The 20,659-nt window shown below is 54.9% G+C and overlaps 1 protein-coding gene across 1 annotated transcript in view; it reads left to right on the top strand.

Moving 5' to 3' along the window:
- Positions 1-20,659, top strand: part of COL27A1 (collagen type XXVII alpha 1 chain) — a gene marked incomplete at its 5' end in the record, with an annotated part of 145,297 nt that overhangs the window by 42,245 nt on the left and 82,393 nt on the right. The window contains 7 exons of the mRNA XM_079706055.1: positions 4,264-4,308; positions 4,928-4,981; positions 5,413-5,457; positions 8,413-8,466; positions 9,327-9,371; positions 17,365-17,418; positions 19,676-19,720. Of these exons, the coding sequence (XP_079562181.1) occupies positions 4,264-4,308; positions 4,928-4,981; positions 5,413-5,457; positions 8,413-8,466; positions 9,327-9,371; positions 17,365-17,418; positions 19,676-19,720 (342 nt within the window). The remainder of the gene's footprint in view (positions 1-4,263; positions 4,309-4,927; positions 4,982-5,412; positions 5,458-8,412; positions 8,467-9,326; positions 9,372-17,364; positions 17,419-19,675; positions 19,721-20,659) is intronic.

Genomic DNA, 20,659 nt, shown 5'->3' with positions numbered 1-20,659 from the left:
TAGATTCTTCCAAGTCCTGGGGCCCTGTCATGTGAAGCTATTTGTAGCCCCAGCTTGGTAAACACTGTTAAGGTGCTTCCAGGGAACATATGGACCTCCCCCCGCCACCCCATGCCTCGGCTGTGCTCAGTCTCAGCGGCTCCCAGTCTGCTAAGAGGAACAGGGGTTCAAGGCAGTGTTCAAGGCCCTTCAGGGTTCATGGTTTGGGAAGGACCTAGGAATCGTGGCCTTCTGGACAAAGCACAGCCCAGTGGGTCTGGAGTCGTGGGGAACGGTCTGGGCTTGGCCGTAACTTGCTAAGTAGCCTTGGGTAAGTCCCTTCCCTTCTCTGAGCCGCAGTTTCTCATTCTATCCAATGAGAAAGGAGGTTGTCAGATTGACAGCTTAGGTTCCTTCCAAGTCAGATAGATACTCCGGAGTTCATGATGCTGCTGTGATCCATAAGCTCAGACCTGGCGGGGTGTGGTCTATAAGATGGTCTTTGCCTAGGTGGCCCTGTGGCTCTTCTAGGGGCGCCTTGGGCCTCAACAGTATGTCTCATCCATGATTTGGTGGTTGAGGACACGAGGATTCACAGCCTGCTTCCTCTGGGAAGCTGTGTGGCCTCAGGGAAGTCTCCACCTCTCTGAGCCTCAGTTTCCTCATCTGGCAAATGTGCATGGCAATTCCTACCTCTCAGGGGTGATTGCAAGTTGTTGACGAGTTGATGTATTTAAGGCTTTAGTGCCGGGCCAGGCATAGGGCAGGTCACTGTCCATGTCCCCGATGGTCATTTGTTTCCTTTTAGCTATATCCTGAGTAAAAGATTTACTTGAGGGCTTCCCTGGTGGCGCAGTGGTTGAGAGTCCGCCTGCCGATGCAGGGGACATGGGTTCGTGCCCCAGTCTGGGAAGATCCCACATGCCGTGGAGCGGCTGGGCCCGTGAGCCATGGCTGCTGAGCCTGTGCGTCCGGAGCCTGTGCTCCACAACGGGAGAGGCCACAACAGTGAGTGGCCCGTGTACCACAAAAAAAAAAAAAAAAAGATTTACTTGAAATCTCCTTCTGGCTAAAGCATTGGTTTCTAGCAGGCTTCTTTGTGGCTGCACAGGAAGCCAAAGAAGCAGGTGATGCTCAAGGGCTCCCCGGACCCCTTTCACGCTTCTCTTGGGATCCATGCTCCATTATTGCATTGGCTCCATTATGGCACTGAGGCAGGCAGAGGATGGCAGAGAGAGGCTCCGAGAGGGCCGTCACCTGGGCTGAGTCACACAGCTTAGAGCTCAAGGCTCCACCCAGCTCTTCATGGGAAAAGGCTTTGCTTGTTCTTCCTCATCTGCAGGCTTCAAGTGGAGAAAGGATAATGATGGCCATTATATGCGTCCTGTCCATGACACATCCCTGCTCAAAACCCTCCTGTGGTTTCCTATCGTCTTACTGCCTGGCATGCTCTGGCTTCCTGCTTCTTCTCTGACCACACCACCCCTCTTCCCCTTCCCCCTCACTCATTCTGCTCTAGTCACACGGGTCTCATTATTCCTTGAGAGCATTCCTGCCTCAGGGCTTCTGCACCTGCTGTTCCCTCTGCGTGGAATGCTTTTCCGCAGAGAGTCCGCCCTGTGTCCAGCTCCCTCACACAGAGCAGCCTCCCCTGCCTGACCACCTGCAGTCACCACCCTCCCCAACACTGTCATTCTCTGTCCTCCAACTCTGCTCACTTTTCTTTGTAGGGCTAGTCGCTGCCACACATTATCTCTTTTTAAAATTTTATTTTCAGTGATGGTAAAAAAAACACATCACATACAATTTACTATCTGAACCGTGTTCGTGTGTGCAGTTCATTAGCGTTAAGTATATTCACATTGTTGTGCAGTCCATCTCCAGAACTTTTTCATCTTGCAAAACTGAAACTCTATACCCATGTAAGAAAATCCCTGAGACATTACCCTTTTATACTTATTTGTCTTTATATCTACTTAATTAGACTGTAAATTCTGTGAAGGCAAAGGATGTTGTCTTCTTGTTCATCCAATGCCTAGAGTGGTGCTGGAGCATAAAATTTCAGTAAATGTTTGTTGAATGAATGAATGAAATATAAAGATCACGGTACTAACAGCAGCTAGCCTTTATGGGGCCTTGAATTCATTGCCAGATACGGTGCTAAGTGCTTCACACATTATACCATGTAATCTGTACACCGACCCTTAGAGCCCCATTTTACAAGAAGAAACCAGAGCTCAAAGAGGTGACATCAGTGGCCCCAGGTATACAGCCAGCCAATAGTGAAGCAGGATAGGGATCCAGATTAATCTGAAACAAGAGATCTTAACCACTCTGCATGCTGGCTGCTGGCTGTGGCCTGTGCCTCCATTTGCCCACTGGGGAAAAGAACACACGCCCCCGGGTAGAAGAATCTCACCCAGCCGTAATGCATCAATCTCATGGGCCCCAGGTTTGAGATGCAATCATAATGCTGGGCTGTCTCGAGGCGTGAGTAGGTGCAGGAGGAATGCTTGTAAATTCCCCAAACCTCTTGGGTCAGACCAGCGCTGCGGTTTATGATTAAGAGCGCTGCTTTCTGGGGGTTTGAGGGGGTGCCGAGTGTGTGTGCCTGTGGGTATCTGTGGACATGCGTGAACTGTACATGCCTCAGGGCGGGGGGCTGCAAGGCTCTCCACGTGGCCTCAGGTGTCAGAAGGACCCAATGGGGAGCATAAGCCTGCTGCTCCTTAGCAACGGGATTCGGGGCAAGTGGCTTCCATTCTCCGAGACTCAGTTTTCTCCTCTGTAAAATGGAGATGATAACCCTTAACCCGCTTTCCCCACACCTCATCTGGCTGTTGTAAGGGCTAGAGGACGTCATAAAAGTGTAATCCCATGTTATTTATTAATTTATTTTTGGCTGCGTTGAGTCTTCGTTGCTGCGTGCGGGATTTCTCTAGTTGGGGCGAGCGGCGGCTACTCTTCATTGTGATGCGCGGGCTTCTCATCGTGGTGGCTTCTCTTGTTATGGAGCACCGGCTCTAGGCATGCAGGCTTCAGTAGTTGCAGCGCGCAGGCTCAGTAGTTGTGGCTCACGGGCTTAGTTGCTCTGCGGCATGTGGGATCTTCCCAGACCAGGGATCAAACCCGAGTCCCCTGTATTGGCAGGCGGATTCTTAACCACTGCGCCACCAGGGAAGTCCCTGGTGTAATCCCAGGTAAACAGCAGTGTGTAGAGGGGGTCCACAGGCATCGTGTGTGTGTGTGTGTGTGTGTGTGTGTGTGTGTGTGTGTAGTCTAGAGTCTCATTTATCAACTCCTGGGGGAGCCCTAGAACTCTTGAGTTCCAGAACACCAGAGCTGAAGGGGAATCGGAGTTCTCATTCCCTCATTTGAGGTCCAGAGAAGGACAGTAACCCAACCAGAGTTGCACAGTAAGTCAGAGACGGTGTCTAGGTCAAGTGTAGGGCTCCCCTTGAGAGGGGGTCTAACGGAGATCACCCCGTCTCCTCCACCCTGTCTGAAATGGAAGCCTGTGCTCCATCTTATTTCATAACAGCCCTAAGCTGATGGAAGCTTGAAGTCCAGGGTTTCTCTTCAGAGAGCTCCTAACTCCTATGAAATGGCCCAGGTGGTCATGCCCAGCACCACCTGAAGGCACACACTCGTTTTGATTCTCTTGATCTGGAGACCTGGCTTTGGGGACCATGGGAATTGGGCCAGGTTGCCAGAGTCTTTCTCAATCATTGAGTGGCCTCCTTCCCCCTGGAATACTTGCTGGGACCCGTGGGAAGAAGGAAGGCAGCTGTTTTGGTTCATACATGTGGTCCATTTGTGTGAGATCTTTTCCGTTGGGGGTTAATGAGAAGGTCCTGACAGAAGGTCCCAGCATCGCATGGTGGTTGAGCATAACCCAGACCTTAAGGTCCTGATCAGTCTACCCATCCACTGAGACATCCCTCCACCCTTGCTTCAGACGTTCCCACCTTCGCTCTGGATTTGGGAAGAATGGTTGTGATACAGCACCACCCTCTCACAGTTGCCGGATCCTAATTTAGCTCCCAAACCCTGCCCAAGGAGTGATCAACCCGCAACGTCTTCTGGCCTAAGAACCATCGGTGGCGGAGAGGAAACCATAGGAACCCTGATGTGCATATATCCATTCTGGGAGTATTTATTGAACGCGTCCCTGCCATGGTGCATGCAGTGCTGAAAAGGCAGGCAGGGAGGCTGGGCCTCTGCGATCCATGGGCCCAGATGTGTCTTCCCAGCCTGATTCAGTCTCTTCCCCCGCCCCCACAGGGATACAAGGGCTATCCTGGACCGGCGGGGCACCCCGGAGAACAGGTGAGGGCTGCAGCCTCTGCCCTCCCATGCTTGCCCTCCCTCCCTCCAGCCCCTGCCTGTCTCTGGCCTCCTCCCTGGACCCGGCTCCATGAGTGAGCTCCAGAGCCAGGAGGTTCTGCCTCCCATCCTGCTGGGGCCCCCACTCTACCCCACCTCTCAGCCAGCCACATCTGCCGCCTCAAAGGGCTGGAGTCCATGCCGGCCCGGTGTTGGCATGAGCCACTCGACTCCAGTTAGAGCCATGAATAGCTGGCCTGTTCCGGGCGATGTTAGGGGATATTATACACGCCGCCACGGGGTTTGCAGGAATTTTGGCTGCCCCAGCCCAAGTCAAACAGCAGCCGCTGCCAGCGTGGGAGAGCCAGCCAGCCAGGCCTCCTCTGGGCCTTATTCCTGGGCTTCAAGCACAGGGGGTTTTGTCCCTCCAAGCTGGTCTGACCGGTTTCTCAGAGGGGTGGGCTTGGGGGCCCAGCAGGCCGATGGCCTCCCCTTCCTCCCATTTCATCTCACATTCCTGCCCTTCTCTTTGTCCATTGTAAGCCCTGGTCCCCCACCACCCCCCAGATCTGGAGCTGGGCAGGGTCTCTCCTTTCCTTACGTTTCTCTTGTTCCTTTGCAGGGGCAGCCGGGACCCGAGGGCAGCCCAGGGGCCAAAGGTTACCCTGGCAGGCAGGTGCAGTATATGGCTTCTGGAAGCTCTGTGGCCGTGGTGGTGTGGAGCTGGCCACGGGTGCCCCCAGGCAGAGGGAGGTGGCAGGCTGGGGGCCAAGCAGCTACACCTGCTGGGTGGGCCCTGAAGAAAGGGCTGTTCAAGGGGGCTGTACCGAGGAACCTTCTCTGAAGGCAACAGGGCAAGGATGCCAGGAAGAAACAGAAGAAAGGAGTTCTGGGGCCCTGGGGGTGGGGCTCCAGAGGCGCCCCCTGAGCCACCTCCCTGGGACCCTGGGGTAGCTGGGGGCTCAGTTTGAAGAACACGAGTGTAACCCCACTCCCATTCTACAGAAGGGGCAGCCGAGGCCCACAGGAGACAGGACTTGCCCTGGGTTGTTGGCAGCAGGTAGAACGTCTCCATATGTCCTTGCCCCTCTGTCTTTTGTGTTTCAGGGGTTACCTGGACCTGTAGGAGACCCTGGCCCCAAAGGCAGCCAGGTAAGTGGGACTTGGCAAGTGACACCCGGCTGGAGCCCGGGTGGGCATTAGCTGTCCCTCCAGTGGGCCTGGTGGGAGATCAGGGCTGCAAAGCCTCCACCCAGGGTCTGCTGGGGGGGTTGGGGTCGAGGCCTCCCACCTGAGCACTCCCTGGGCCGCAGAGGGGCAGCAGGATGGCCCTGTGGTAGGGAACCCTTGAGCCAGCTTGGTCCCCATGGCCAAGTAACTGGGCAGCAAAGGTCTGCTGGGGGCTCAGCCATGGTCTAGCTGCTATAATCAGGCGTCTGCTTGCCGTGTCCCCCAGCACATCCCAAGCGCTAGGGAACTAAAGCCTGGGCCAGTTTGTCTGTCACTGGAATCCTCAGAGGCCTCTCTCCTGCTATCACCTGAGGACGGGGTGGACCGCCCTTTCTGGAGGGCAGTGCTGCCCGATGGGTGAACATTGCCTGGGCCCGGAGGCTGATGGAACATCTGGTCTCCCCCTCCATCAAGGCCCCTGGAACAAACCCTGAGTAGCTAGCAGCCTCAGTTTGCCCATCTTTTCAATGGGAGTGATGTCCATTCCTACCTCTGGCATGGCTATGGGGATACCAGGAATTTGGAAGCAAATAGTGCTGAGGAGGCCACCAGGTGGGGCCTCCTGCGTGGGCTGTGGGGCAGTGGAGAAGGTTTGGGCGAAATGAATGGGGGTAAATGGAGTTTGGAAGACTAAGAAATGACCTGCTGGAATTCCCTCTTCTGTATACAAGGAAACTGGGTTCATGGTGGGGATCCGACGGCCCCAGTGCCCGCAGCACGCCTAAGGTGGGGACGGGATGAGGACCCAGGTGTTTTGAGGTCTGGGCTCTCTGCCTCTCAAAGAATGCTCAGCAAGTGGGTCACACAGTCCTCCGTCAGACCAGGTCAAGTGTGACGCATCCTCCGTGCCTGAGCCAAAGCTATTTATGGCTGCAGTCTCTGCTGAATCCCTGGAACTGATGGGCGGCTGTTAGGAGAGCGACTGGGAGGTGGGAAAGTTCCCCAGGACATCATGATGGTGATGTTGATGATGATGATGATGATGATGATGATGATGATGATGATGATGGGCGGGGTAGGGGTGGTGAAAGGCAGCACCCGAGGAGGCTCCTGTCCTAGGATGCTGGGCCTCCCTCCTTTCCTTTATCCAGCTGTTCCCACAAGCTGTGGCCCAAGAGGGACCTCCTGAGCCCAGGGAGAAGGTCTTCCCAGTTCAGCCCCAGGTCTCTGATCTGCCAGGAGGACAGGAGGAGCGAGACAGGCTAATGACATCTGGGGCTGCTTGCAGTTTGCCATGCTGTGGCATCTTGAGGCCACATGTGGGGAGATTGCTGGTCTGGCCCCAGCACACGCGTCTCCAGGGTCACAGGGCCCTGAGCAGCCTGGGTGAGCCGGGGCCACTCAGAGTGCCCTCCCAACTCCGCCACCACCGGCCTCATGTTTATGAAGTAGGCAGAGCGCAGATTTGGGGGCAGGGTGACTGCCTTTGAGACCTGCTCTGCCATTAACCCGTCATGGGAGCTTGGGCACATCACTGGATCTCTCCAAGTCTATCACCTGCAAATCTGGGATATAAACCCTTTTTGGAAGGATCGGTAAATGTCTCTTGTTAAGATGATGCTGAGAAGGAGGCCCTGTGACCTCTTGAACTTCTAGAGAAGGAGAAATGGTTGTGAGCCTGTGATGGTTGCTTGTTTGTGGGAGACAGTGTAGCAAAGTGGTTAGGAGTTGGACTGGGAGTCAGATCACTTGGATTCAAATACCACATTCTGCTGCATTCCAGCTGTGTGACCCTGGGCACATCACTTCACCTCTCTGGGCCTAAATGGTCTCACCTCTACAGGAGGCTAACAATTCCTACCTCCTGAGGGTGTGATGAGGGCCCAGTAAATGCATTAATGCTTGCAGAGCACTGAGAAGTGGGCCTGGCACATAGTTTGTGCTCAGTCAATGTTAGCTTTTGTTATAGTTCTGAGTAAGTCATTTCACAAACATCTAGAGAGTACGGTTAGGGATAGGCACCCTGGGCTAGGTCCCTGCTCTTGAGAAGCTCCCAGGCTAATGAGGCCATGAAATGTGGACACCACTAATGAAGATACAGAACAGAAAGTGGTAAATCTGTTAACTGAGGTGCAAATATGGCGCTGGGGTGGAGGGAGGAGGTGACTTCTGGTTTGGGGCGTCAGGGATGCTGGCCAGAGGAGAGAGCCTCAGAGCTGGGCTTGAAAGCGTTTGCTGTGCAGTCGTGGGGGTGAGAAGGGCCTGCCTGGTGGAGGGCACCGCGTGGATAAAGGCTGGGAGGCGCAAAACCTGGACTCCACTCCTCACTAGCTGCGCTGCTTTCTCTCCAGAGCCGTAGTTTCCCTTGCTTAGTGAGGAGGAGGATGGGCAGTCAGCAGGGTCCTCGGGAGGGTTGAATACAGTGGCACACGTGCTTGCGGGACGCCAGTATGCCTGGGTGGCAGCTGCTGTCACCGCCGGACGCACTCAGGGGCCCAAGGGTGGATTCGAGCCCCACGTCCATGGGGGGCCTTCGAGGCCTAGAAGGAGGCACTGCAGAAGCCGTGAGCGCCCGCCAGCGTCCCTGGGGGTGGATAGGGCTTGGCGCCACCCTAGCATCTAACCCGGCAGAGAGCTTCCTTCCCGCAGGTCCCAGAGCCCCCGGCGCGGGGCGGGCCTCCCCCTGCGAGCGCCCGCGCCCTTCCCTGGCGTGAGGGTATGTGCCTTTGGACTACATCGTGGAAGCCAGCACCATGCAGTCCATGGGCATATACACTTGCCTCAAGGCCTATGTCATCGAGGAGCTGCCGGAGCCGCCCATGCCTCCAGCGAGGAAGAGGAGCCGGGTGCCGGAGGGCAGCGAGGGGGGCTGGGCCGGGCCGGGCCCGCCATACCCCACCACTCGGCCCCTCTGACCTCCCCTCTGCTCTTTCCTAGGGCTACATTGGACTCCCAGGGCTCTTCGGCCTGCCAGGGTCCGATGGAGAGCGAGTGAGTATGCTTTCTTTGTTCACCTCCCTCCCGGCCACCCCCTCTGCCAGGTGCCAGTCTGGAGAAGTCACAGAATGCCTCCTGGAGGAGGTGCCCTGGAGTTGGATAAAGGGACAAGTCAAGGCAGACGCCTTCCTGACACAGGGAACAGCATGTGCAAAGTCCAGGACATATGCTGACTTGGCGAGTTGAACAGCACGGTCAAAGCGCTGAGTGTGAGGCAGGAATGTGGGGAGACAGGCTGCGGGGGGCACCTGGGGGCAGTTATACAGCACTCAGGGGCCAAGGGCAGGAGAGGGACTCTGTTCTGAGACCGTGGGGAGCTTTCAGAAAGTGAGAAACGGGCTCATTTCGTATTTCCAATCAAGTGCCTGCAAGCTACGGCCCGTGGGCCAGATCCCGCCAGGCACCAGTTCTGTAGAGCTTTCCGGAACACACCACGCTCATTTGTTTATGTGTGTCTGTGGCTGCTTTTGCTCCCACAGGCCTCTGGACCTTCCTCTCTGTTCCCTCCCCGCCTGAGCCCATATTTGGGAACTCAATAGTAATCTCATCAACAAGCTGGGTAAAGAGAATCGTAGGAAAACAGAAGGAGCATTTATTGAGTATCTGCTGAATACCAGGGCACTGGGTGCTTTCCTTAGGAATCTCCCCAGCTCACGTGCATGCAGGCCCCGACTCTGTAGCATCAGAGGACCGCCCATCTGATGTGCAGATAACTGGAGCCTGCTGTGTTTGTGGAGCAGACGCCAGGCCCTCTGTGACTTCCTCTTGTGGGTGAAAGAGGGGCCGGTTTGGGGCAACACTGCTTGTCTCCTGCTGGAATCCTGTCTTGACTTCTTCCCTGTTTCCCCCTACAGGGTCTGCCTGGCGTTCCTGGCAAGAGGGGCAAGATGGGTAGGCCGGTAAAGATTTTCCGTGTCTATTACGCAGATTCTATGGGTGAACCTGACCTCCCACTGGCCACGCGGCCCCGTCCACCCGCGGCCTGGGCATTCTTCGCTTCTCTCTGCTCTGCCCTTGCTCTGCTTTGAGTGTGTGGGTGTGCATGGGGGGCTCTCTGGGCCTCGTGTCCTGCTGCCAGAACACTGGCTGGCTGCTGCCTGGCTGGGGCTGGGGGCTCCCGTGGACGCTCGGCCCCTCTGGGATGCAGCCTCTCTGTGCATCCAGCAATTGCCCTGCAATGTAGTTCTGTGTCTGGGGGCGGGGGTTGTCTGGGTCGTGAGTGTCCATGCTGGGGGGCCTGCCCTAGACTGGGTCTAGGCTGGGTATCTGTGCTTCTGTGTCAGAGAACACTCAGGCTCCGTGTTGTCCTCGTGTCATCTGTTTTACTCGTGTACACACAAGGCCAGAGAGCAGTGAGGTGTTGAGTAGACCCACAGGAGGCATGACCACAAGAGGGGCTGAGCAGGAACCCCGATCCACCAGGTCAGGCTGAAGGAGACCCAGGAATGTACCTGAGGCATCTTTCTTTCTGGCCCAGCCCATGCTGGTGGCTTAAGGCTCTCTGCTGCCGCCCTGCAGGTCAACTCCTAGGCTTGGAACCATCCTCAGCTCCAGGTCTGGGCGTCCCTTTGCTTGTGGTTGATGGAGAAGGGATGGCGGGGGAGGAGGTTAGACGGTGAGAGGCAGCTGGGAGGGAGCCAGGAGCACTCAGGGGTGGCCCAGAGGGGGTTGTCTGTGATTCTAGGGTTGGCATGCGTGTTCATGGGCACCTCACCTGTTGTAGTATAGGGATCTAGGTCCTCTGGGGGCCAAGTGGGGGATTCAGAGAAAAGCAAGATCCAGGTCCTGGCCTCAAGGAGCTGACAGAGGAGGTACCTAGGACAGTCCGTGGCTGACAGCCCCCCTGTGCCTGAGGGCTAATATCTGAAACTTAGATGTGGACGAGGAGTAGCACCTGATGCTTCTGGCTTCAGGGCAAGGACCTGGAGTCTGTGAGGGCTGGGTTGGCCTCTGGATCTCTTCCTCAAGCCAGGTGACCTTTGGCAAGGAAACTCATTCATTCATTCATTGAAGTTGAGTGTGTGCTATGGACCAGGCACTGTGCTTGGTGCTGAGCAGTGAACAAGACAAAATTCCCATTCTCAGGGGCAGACAGACAGACTGACAATGACTGAATGGGGGAATGGAGGGTGAGTGGTTGAACGTCAGGTGGTGCTGAGTGTTAAGATGGAGTAGGGAACCGTGAGTGCTCGGGGTACGGGCTGTTGGATAAGTTGGCCCAGGAAGTCCTCCTCTCTCCTTGAGAAACCTGAAAAAGGTAAGAATGGGAGCCATGTGGCTATCTGGGGAAGAGCATTCCAGGTTGAGGGAACAGTGGGTGCAAAGGCCCTGGGGTAAGAGCGTTACTGGCTCTGAACTGCAGTTTTCCCATATGAAAAATGAGGATGATAGCTTCTAGCTCGTAGGGTCATTGTGCTTGTCAAATAGTAAGAACTCAATATAATAGTGGCATTCATTGTTTCTATTTGTAGATGTTTGGGTGGCTGAGGATCTCTCCGGTCTGTATGACTTTGAGCCAGTGGCTTTACCTCTCTGGATCTGTTTTTCCAAAGTTTAAGTTGCAGAGTGGGAGCAGTTGACTTACTTAGAATATCTCAGTGGGGCCCTGTCCCATCACCCAGGCCTGCCTCCAGTGCTACCCATGGGGGATTTGCTCAGACTCCATCCTGGGAGCCCCACAGAGGGCCTGGCATTGCCACTTTACAGATGAGGAGATTGAGGGTCGGGATGAATGACTTGGCCAAGGCCTTGTGCTTCTGAGAGTCAGAGCTGGGTTAAAATGCAACAGCCCGAGCTTTTACCTCTTGCCCCAGAGTGTGGCACTAGGGACAGCACTACAGCCAAAACAGACCAGAAAAAAAAAAAAAAAAAAAAAAGGGCAACACTTACTGAGGCCCTTTTACCTGCATGGTATTTGAACCACATGTGGTTCTCCCATTGATTCTTTGAGGTAAGATTGATTATACCTATTTTCCATACGAGGAAACTGAGGCTTCAAAGCCATTTGCCCAGAGACCCTCTGAGGACTTGCCAGACTTAAACCCCCTTAACTGACAGCTCATTTCTGCTTCTTTGCTCCGTGCCTTGTGCCTTTAACTTCCTAAGATTCCACCCTGGCCTCCATGATGGGAGTTCCCTGGCACTGGGGTGTCAGGCGTGAGTGCGAGAAACCGCCCCCATTCTGCCAAACAGCCCCATGGCCACGCAATACCCCTGAGGGCTGTGAAAGTCTCCTTGACTCTGGTCCAGCTGACATGGCCAGCAAATGGGCAAGGTCTGCGTCAGATATGATTTAATTTGTATGGAATATACTTCATATCACTGAGTCCCTAGGGCTTTGTCTGTGCCTTTGCCTGGCCTCCGAGTCTGCTGTGCCCTTGGCCCACACACTGCTTGAGCAGACTTTAGGGTCATCCCCCTGTTATGTGCTCCTGAGCCCTTGATCTGCCTAATGGGGTTGGGGGCTCCTTGTGAATGGGTTTTCCTGTTGTCAAAGCTTTGGGCCAGGCGATTTCTAGGCACTTATTAACAGAGAGGAAATGTCAGGAGAATGAGCTGAATTCCCTCATGCCAGATCACAGCTGGCCTCATTTCTGGCAGGGCTGGTGATGATTTTGCTGTAGTCCATTTCTCTCCAGCAAGCAAAACCTCAGGCCCATGCACGCGGCCTGCTCAGTGTCAGGCTGGGAAGGAAGGTGTGTGGGAGTCTTTTGCTGATGGGAGCTGAGAAAGACAGCAGAGGTCAGAGCACATCAGAGCTGCAGGAACATTAGAGATGACGTGGCCCACCTTCCTCATCAGACAGATACGCAGATGTATCTTGGAGAGGCCAGTAACTTGCCCAAGGTCACACAGCAAATGGGTGGCAGAAGCAGGACTTGAACCGAGGACCCTTGCTTGCTCGTGCAGGGCGCTCTCAGCATCACCCGTCTCCTCTCTGTGTTCACATCTTCAGCCTCTGAAGGGAAACTTAGACCGCAGCGCTCATCTCACATCACCCACTGGAAAGTGAAATGTGTTGTGGTTTCCCGAGGAGGGGACCAGATATAAGATGTTACAAAGTTGGCTGGAGTTGAAAGGGTTTCTCCTGGACTATCCCGGCTTGTTTGGGGCACAGTGCAGTGACATGCACAGCTGGGGACTGAGCCATGTCTTTCAGCCAAGGGTCTCTCATGGGGCCTAGGAAGACGCCGCAGCAAATCCTCTTGTCCGGCACCCTGTGGCTTCACTGTCAAGCCCACTGGAATGCCTGGCAAGACCAGCTCCTGCTCACAGCTTCTCTCATGGCCTCTGGCCAGGCCTGCCAAGGCTGGTCTTGTGTAGTGAGTCAGGCGGGCAGACCCTAAAGCTTAGAGCTGGAAAGGTCCAGCCTTGGCTCCAACTCCCTCGGTGTGTGGCTTCGGGATAATTAGGACTTGTCCAAGGCCACATGCCCATCCGGGTTGGGACAGGGCTTCTCACATGGTTCAATTTTGACTTCAGGCTCTTTCCACTTCTCAGCCTGTGGGGAACAGGGAGCAAAGTGGTTTTCAAATGGGGAAACTGAGGACAAAGCAGATGAAGGTTCTTATTGGTGGTGATGCTGTGAACTGGGGGTGTGATCCCCAGGGTCCCAGACTTGAGCCAGAGCTGTCGCAGGTCTGTTGGCAACTCTGGAATCCTGCTGAGAGCTCTCCCTGCCTCTGTCTTCCTTGCCCGCCGAGGTGACGATTTGTGGGTGGATTCCCAGGTGACTATCAGAAGGCAGGGGGAGAACATGCTCAGCTTCCTGAGAAAAGGATGTTGGATCTCAAGGGGTCTTTCCCTGTTGGCACACTCAGAGAGCACGCATCTTCTAGAAAAGGATACAGCCTGTTGTCAAGTGCAGTAGGAAGGATGCAAGTCAAGCCTGTGCAGGAACTTCCTGACTTTGGAGAAGGTAAACCCTGTAAAGAGGACTCCAAGATCCTTCTGCAGACTCTTCCTAGAGGTTATTACGGATTCCCACTGTTGGTACTGAACCAGCGTGTGATGGCACATTAGAGTTTACCAGAGGCTGGATTACAAACATCTCACCTCTTCCTCAGCCCAGGGGAAGCTGGGCAGGTGAGTTGTCAGGTGGGTGGGACAGGACTGACCATCTTGCAGGCCGGGGGTGGGGCTGAATCTTCAAGACGTAGCAGGACTTCTGATCCTGGAGGCTGCATGCATCCCTGCCCCTCCATCCCACCTTCTGGAGCAGACCGTCGGGTAGACATTGGCTGCGGGCAGGGGTTAGATGAGAGGGCTCTCAGAGGCCCACTCAGCCTCCGGCATCCTGCTGCAGATGTGGTTATGAGGACCATTCCTTTTTCCCTCGTCTAATCCTCTCAATTGCTGTAGCCAAGAGAGAAGGTGGAGTCTCGCCCTGGATCCTGGTTCTGTCTCCTCCTGGGCCTTGTTCTGTTCAAAGTACGAGGCATTCAGTTCCCCAGGGGGGCCCGGCCTGGCAAAGTGGAGAAACCACGTGGCTGGGGCCCGGCAGGACGCCGAGCCCATTCCTTGGGCCTCGGGCCAGCCTGCTGCAGCCAGGAGCTCAGGCCTGCACGGGAAGGTCCTGCTGCCGGCTGAGACCACGCACAGGCGGGCACGGCCAGACAGAGAGAAGCAGGCCGGGTGGACGTGGCGGTGCATGTTCATCTCGGCGGCCGCCTCTCTGCGATGCAGAGGAGCGAGCGTCAGGGCCGGGGGCGAGTGTCGGAACCGGGATGTGTTGCTCAGGGGTGGAAGGTTGCAGCAGGCCAGCAGCTTGACGGGGCCTTGGGCAGGTTCTGGGCCTCCAGAAGGAGGTGCTGATGTCAGGAACACCTAGGGTCTTTCCAGCCTAGACCATCTCTGATTATTCCAATCACAGATCTGTTCCAGCTCTTTTAAAGCCCTTTTTTCCAACTGTTGTGTTCTTAATTACCCTGGATTCCTAGAGGTCATCTGCTTGGCTTCTCCGAAGGAAGGGAGACAAGGTGGAGACGGGTATGAGGCCACCGAGCACATAAAAGCAGAACCAGTCCTGAGCCTCAGTAATGCCTTTCCCTCTTGTGCATTAGCCCAGGGCTCTCGTGAGCCCTTGAGAGACCACGAGCTTGCTCTAGTCTGTTCTGTGTATTCATGGTCCATTCGTAGCTAAGAGTTCGGGCTCTGGAGTCAGGCTGCCTGGGTTCAGATCCCAGTTCTGCTATTCCATAGCTGTGTGACTTCAGACAAGTTCCCTAACGTCTCTGGACCTCAGTTTGCTCATCTCTAAGATGGGACCAATAATAAGCCCTCTCTCATTGGGCTGTTAGAGTTTGCTGTTTCTGTCATTGTTGTCACCCCCCACCCCCACCCCATCATCACCCACTGGCTATACTCAGGCTGCATTTTGTCCACATAAGTGCCTCTCTTGGGAGTTTTGACCATTCTGATGGTCTCTCCCTTGCTTATGCCTCAGAGATGTGCCCTCACCTTGCTGCTGCCTCCATGTGCTGCCAGGGACTTGCCCGGCATCCAGCATCTCGGCTCATTGTCTCAGTACCCCGATTGTACAGCAAAGAAAGCCGAGGCTTGGAGAGGCCTGTGGGTGGTAGAGCCAGGATTGTCACTGGGTTGCACTGGTTCTAAAGCCTCACAGGGGAAGCTGGGCCGGCAACTGAGTCTGAGAGGAGTCCTTGAGCCAACCTGGAGTGGCCCTGACTGCAGACCTGTGGGTTTGAACCTGCGTGGTGGCTGCTGGGTATGATTATATTGGGTATCGCAGCCAGGATTGGTGCCTGGGGAATGCTTGCAGGATCTCTCTCTTCCTGGTGGCAGCGGGGCCGGGGGGCGGGCATTCCTGTACCTCGGGGAGCAGGCTCCTTCCTCCCAGGCCTTGTCCAGGGATTGGGCCAAGCTGAAGGATTCTTAGAGATCACACCCCACCCCCCCAGCCGGAGCAGGACAGAGGGTCAAGTGAGGGTCTGCCCGCAGTCACACAGTCAACCTGGAGGCGAGCCCGGGCGAGTCTCCAGACACTGAACTTGGAGAGCAGAACATGGACTCCCCAAATTCTGCTCCTTGTAGGCCACTTGGAGTCAGCCAGGTGCCCGGCTAGACAGCATACCCCTTGTCCCCTGAGGGATTGTCCTCTCTTGCCAAGCCCCCAAAGGCAGAGGCAGTAGCTCAATGCCTTCAGAAGCCTTCCCTGCCCACTGCTCACCCAGCTGATGTCTCCTGCCACAGGAGGTGAGAGGGCTCTCTACCTTACAGTACGCCTGAGAGGGGCTGGATTGGAATTTGCCAGGGGGACTCCAAGGATGTGGGAAGAGGCATCTTAGATACGGTCAGATGTAGCCCCACAAAAACTTGATCTGAAGGTGCATGCACATGCACACGCATGCGCGCACACACACACACACACCCCTACCTCTGCCACTCTCTAAAACCAGTCAGGCACACACTGGAGCAGCTTCTGCATGCCAGGATTTGCCCATGCTCAGCTCTGCCACAGACTTGCTTTTTGTCCTTGGTCAAGTGACATTTCTCTCTGTGACCCTCAATTTCCCCATCTGTTAAATGGGACCAATAAATAACCTTTCCCTCAAGGGTGAATGTCAAAGGCAAGTCAAGTTTTTCATACAAAGTCACTGGCTTGGCCCAAATCTCTTGAATATGTCCTTGTTTCCTCCTTTGCATGTCTGAATGAAGCCATGCCTCCTATAGGGTCCATATCAATGCCTGCCCTTCTGGTCCATGAGGGCTTCCTGGCAGAGGTGGGATTTGAGGGGAATAGTATTCTGGCCAGGGCAAGACAAAGGCCTAGATGCACACACAGTTCAAGGTCTCTTTGCTCAGCCAATGTAGACTTCGTAATTGGTTTGGGTTTTGTTTTTAGCTTTGGTCTTTTTAGTTTAATCTACTTACTGGATTCCCCCCGGTAGCGTTAGAAACCAGATACAAATTATGCTCCATGAAGAATCTTTACTGTTTGAACAGCTCAGGCATCCACTTGGTCAGAAAAACATGTGCTTTGTTTTTCATTTAATTTCCCTGGAAAAACAGTGATTTGAATTCAAGGAGGGGAGAACAGGTTTCCCTGAATTCCAAGCTCGAGGACTTTCTTTTCCTTTTGAAGTAGAATGGAGTTGTTCCCCCTCCTCGGCCACCAGAAGCTTCCCCACAGCTGATGTTTTTCCAGCTGCCTGTCTCCCCAGAGAGCGTGGAGTGGGGTCACGGAGCGGGTGAGAGGGCCAGATCTGCCTGGGCCAGGCCTCCGGGCCTCTCTCGGCTGCCGAAACTCACCTGTGGCCGCGGTGCTGATATTCCCTATCCGTGTGACTCTGTATGACCTTGACACTTACCCCTTTCAGAGCCTCATCTTCTTTATCTGTAAAATGAGGATTGTGATTCCACAGGGTAGCTTTTGAAGAGCATGTCACAAAAATGGCAGAAGGTCTGAGCTGGGAAATGCTGCAGAGGGCTTTCCTGCTTTGACCAATGGGGAAACTGAGGCCCACAGGGGAAGGAGTGACTCTTAAAACCCTCAGCAAGTCAGTGAGTGGTCCAGGCCTAGACCCTTCTTCCTGACCCCAGACTCCATCAGGACGGGGTCTCAGCATGGGCGCTGGCATTTCCATGCCGGAGAGCTGGGTACTATTTTCTTTTCTGAGACTCTGAGGCCATGAGAAGAGGGCTCCCTGGCCATGGGCTCCTCCACAGTGGCGGTCCTTGGGATGTTCTTTACGGGGAAAGTTTGTTGAGGGCCCGAGGTGACTCGGGACTCCACAGCCTGCCCAGATCCTGGAACCAGGGAGTGAGGTGAGACTGCATGGATGTGTCCTGTGTCCCCTGGAGGTCTGGATCAAAACCACCCGCTGGTATAAACACTAATCTGCAGATGTTTGCTCTCTCTCATGCCCTCAGGGGTTTCCTGGAGACTTTGGGGAAAGAGGCCCTCCGGGACTGGATGGAAACCCCGTAAGTATTTCACGTCTTTGGGTACAGGAAAGAGATTTGGAGCAAACACACAACAGGTTTTAGGAACCTAAGCTTTTAGGTCAGCCAGCCGGGCCACCCATGAGCTGGGTGCTCTTGGACAAACTGCATGATTTCTCTGAACCCCAGCGTCCTGTCTGCTATGGATGCCCTGTGTACCCGCTGCCACCAGGAGAGCCTTCCAGCCCACTGAGCCCCAGGTCCCAAAGCCTTGGGCTATGTCCCATCCTCAAGGACTCAGGAAGGTTCATGGGTCACTCGCCACTGGGGAAGCCAGAGCTGCTGCCATCTTACAAAGCACCAGGAATGTTTATGGGATGGGGCCTGGGGAAGCAGATGGTTTGCAGGCCCTGTATGGAGGGAAGAGCCGAGTTCTAAAGACATCTCCAGCATAGGCATGTTTATAGCGTTTGTAAATAATCGAGGCCCATGAAGGAACCAGGTCAGCCTGCCCTGGGGAGCTGAGCCCGCCTCTCCCTTCCCGTCCCAGGCTCCAGCTCCTGCGGGGGGAAGATTGTTCTCTGCCTGGGGGTGCAGACCATGTCCAGAGCTCTTTGGAACACCTGCCACGTCCCCCCAATTCTCCTGGGGTTTCCAGCCTGCACAGCTGTGCCCAGCTGTGCCAGTGGCGGAGATGGCTGCTAGGTCCATAAGCAGCACCTGATTATGTGCTCGTGTCAATTCCACAAATGCTCCCTAAGCCTCACCCAGCTGGGGCTGACCTCTGGGCTCCCTGCGGGGCTGAAGCCCTGGCCTCAGAGCCAGATGGACCTGGGTTTGAATCCTGCTGCACCGCTTGCCAGGCATGGAAGCTTGGACCAAACAGTTCACCCATCTGGATCTCGGTTTCCTTATCTGTAAATCAGGGAGATCGGATGCCGGCCTCAGAGGACTGTTGGAGAATGAAATGAGAGAGGGCAGGGAGGTGTTGGGCCTATGAAAAGCGTTCACTGGATGGAGGAGTTGTAAATATTAGGTAATAATGGGGCACATCTCCTGCCCTGGAGACGCTCATGGCCATCTCCCTAGTCCATTGCACGAGGTGAAGTTGAGATGGGTGGGATCAAAGAGGTCCCAGGTGCTAAGGAGGAGGGAGAGAGAAGCAGGGAAGACACCTGGAGAAGATGGCGTTGGAATTGGGATGAGGAAAGAGGTGGGAGGACACTCCAGGTGGAGGAAGGAGCACTGGCAAAGGCACCGAGGTGAGAAAGCAGAGTCTTTCCTTCAGTGTATCAGTTACTGGATTAACCACTATAACATGTGATGTCATCCTGGAAGTGCCCTTGGGGAGGGGCGGGGTTGTCTTTGTACTCACGGCCCAGAGGAGCAGAAAGAGCACCTGATGAGTGGTTCCGGCTCTGCCACACAGTTGAGTGACCTTGAACAGGTCCCTTTCCTTTCCTGAGCCTCGGGTCCTTCATTTTAAAGCCAAGGCTGCTTCTCCTCCTCCTCTTCTCCGTGGCTGTAATAATGACCTCCTGTCTGGGATTGCACAGATGAAGGAAGACAAACCCCCTGGAGGATGTTGGTTATTTCTAATCACCATTTCTAGAGACACCTTTGCATTTTGAACTTGCTCCAGACCCCTCTACCTGTCTTTACTGGTGCAAGCAATTGAAGGTCCATTTTTAGAGATTTGAGAAACAGAAACTTGCACACTGCCACACACGGCCACTTCTCCTGACTCCCAGGCAAGAGCTCTCCAGCCCCTCAGAGGCCCTGGGAGGTGGGAACCGGAGAGCATCCTTCTGGTGGGGGGTTGGGGTGGGGGGAGTTCTCTGAGGGCCCCCAGCACCTCCAGGCTGAGAGAAAGAGGGAGGCCAGCCTGGTGGCTCTCAGCTTGGTGCCCTCACAACTGTGTTATTTCCTTGAACTTGACCTTGGGAAATTGCTTAACCTTTGGAGCCTCAGTTTTGCCGTCTGTAAAGTGAGAGCGAAATGAGATCTGGGTCAGGCATCCTGCACATCTTTATTGCCATGATCAGGATTCTGCCCATTCTCACACCTACAATTGGAAGGTACTGGATTTGGAAATCCAACCTCCCCATTTTACAGATGTGGAAAGCTGATGGCAGAGTGGGGGAGGGTCTCGTTCAAACTCCAGGCCAGGCTCAGGAGAGTCAGGAAAAAGGAATGGTCAGCTCCAAAGGATTCCACCAGGTGCCCACGTGGAGGATGGTGTGGAGGGCGTGGCCTGGAGAGAGAGCATGTAACCACCTTCGTCTCTCTTTCTTTGCAGGGAGAACTGGGCTTACCAGGGCCCCTAGGAGTCCCTGGCCTCATTGTAAGTACACAGATGCCTGGGGACAGGGAGGGCCAGGATGCCGGGGGTGGGGAACAAGCCACAGGTCCCCTCAGAGGAGCTGGGGAGCAGGACAGACAAGTCTAGGAAGGGGGCTGAGGGGGAAAAGCCCTGCTGTGTGGCTTCCGATGGATCACCTACCTTCTCCCAGACCCTTTCTTCATTAGTTAAGTGAGGATGGGCGCTTGGAGCATGGGACTGCCATGTACTTTCACACCTGCTGCCTGTCCACTGCTCTGCAGCAAGGTCTAGGCAGGTGGTAGTGTGCCCATTTGACAGGTGAGGTGCTTCAGGTCCAGACAAAGGAAGTGACTGGCAGAGGAGCTGAGGCTCTGGGCCATGCTGGACAGTCTTCTCCATCCTTTTCAGAGCACTGACTTTGGAGCCAGACCACCTGAGTTCAAGTCACAGTTCTGCTACATCCTGGCTGTGTGACCTGGACCAATTCACTTACCCTCTCTGAGCCTTAGGTCCTCATCTGTAAAATGGGTATGGTGGTAGAATCCTCTTGGGGTGCCTGTGAGGATTAAATGAGGCATTGCCTGTACTGTCTTTGGCACAAGGTCTAGCACTCAGTAAATAGTCATTTATTATAATATTGTTATTTTTAAATATTCTTTATTGTTACTGTCTCCTGGTGTGCCCGGGACCGAGAGAGGCCTGTACGCGGGGAGGTCAGAGGCAATCTGACCTCTAACTCCGTCCAGGCTGGGGTAGCCTTGTGGAGTGGTGCTATTAGCCAAAACCATGGCTCCCCGCTGGGCCTTCAGAGGCTTAGTCTTGACCTTGGGCCTGGCCCCAAGAGCCAGTGACAGGCCCGAGCCTGGGAAATGAGTCTAGGAGCTTCCCTGAGAGTCATGCCCCCTCTCCTCTGTCCTTGGGGTCATACCTCATGGGGAGTGAGTCTGAGGGGCTTACGCA

The sequence above is a fragment of the Hyperoodon ampullatus genome, assembly GCF_949752795.1.
Source record: "Hyperoodon ampullatus genome assembly, chromosome: 6".
NCBI classification, from domain to species: Eukaryota; Metazoa; Chordata; class Mammalia; order Artiodactyla; family Ziphiidae; genus Hyperoodon; species Hyperoodon ampullatus.
The sequence above is the reverse complement of the archived record's forward strand: the minus strand, read 5'-3'. Positions and strand labels throughout refer to the sequence as shown.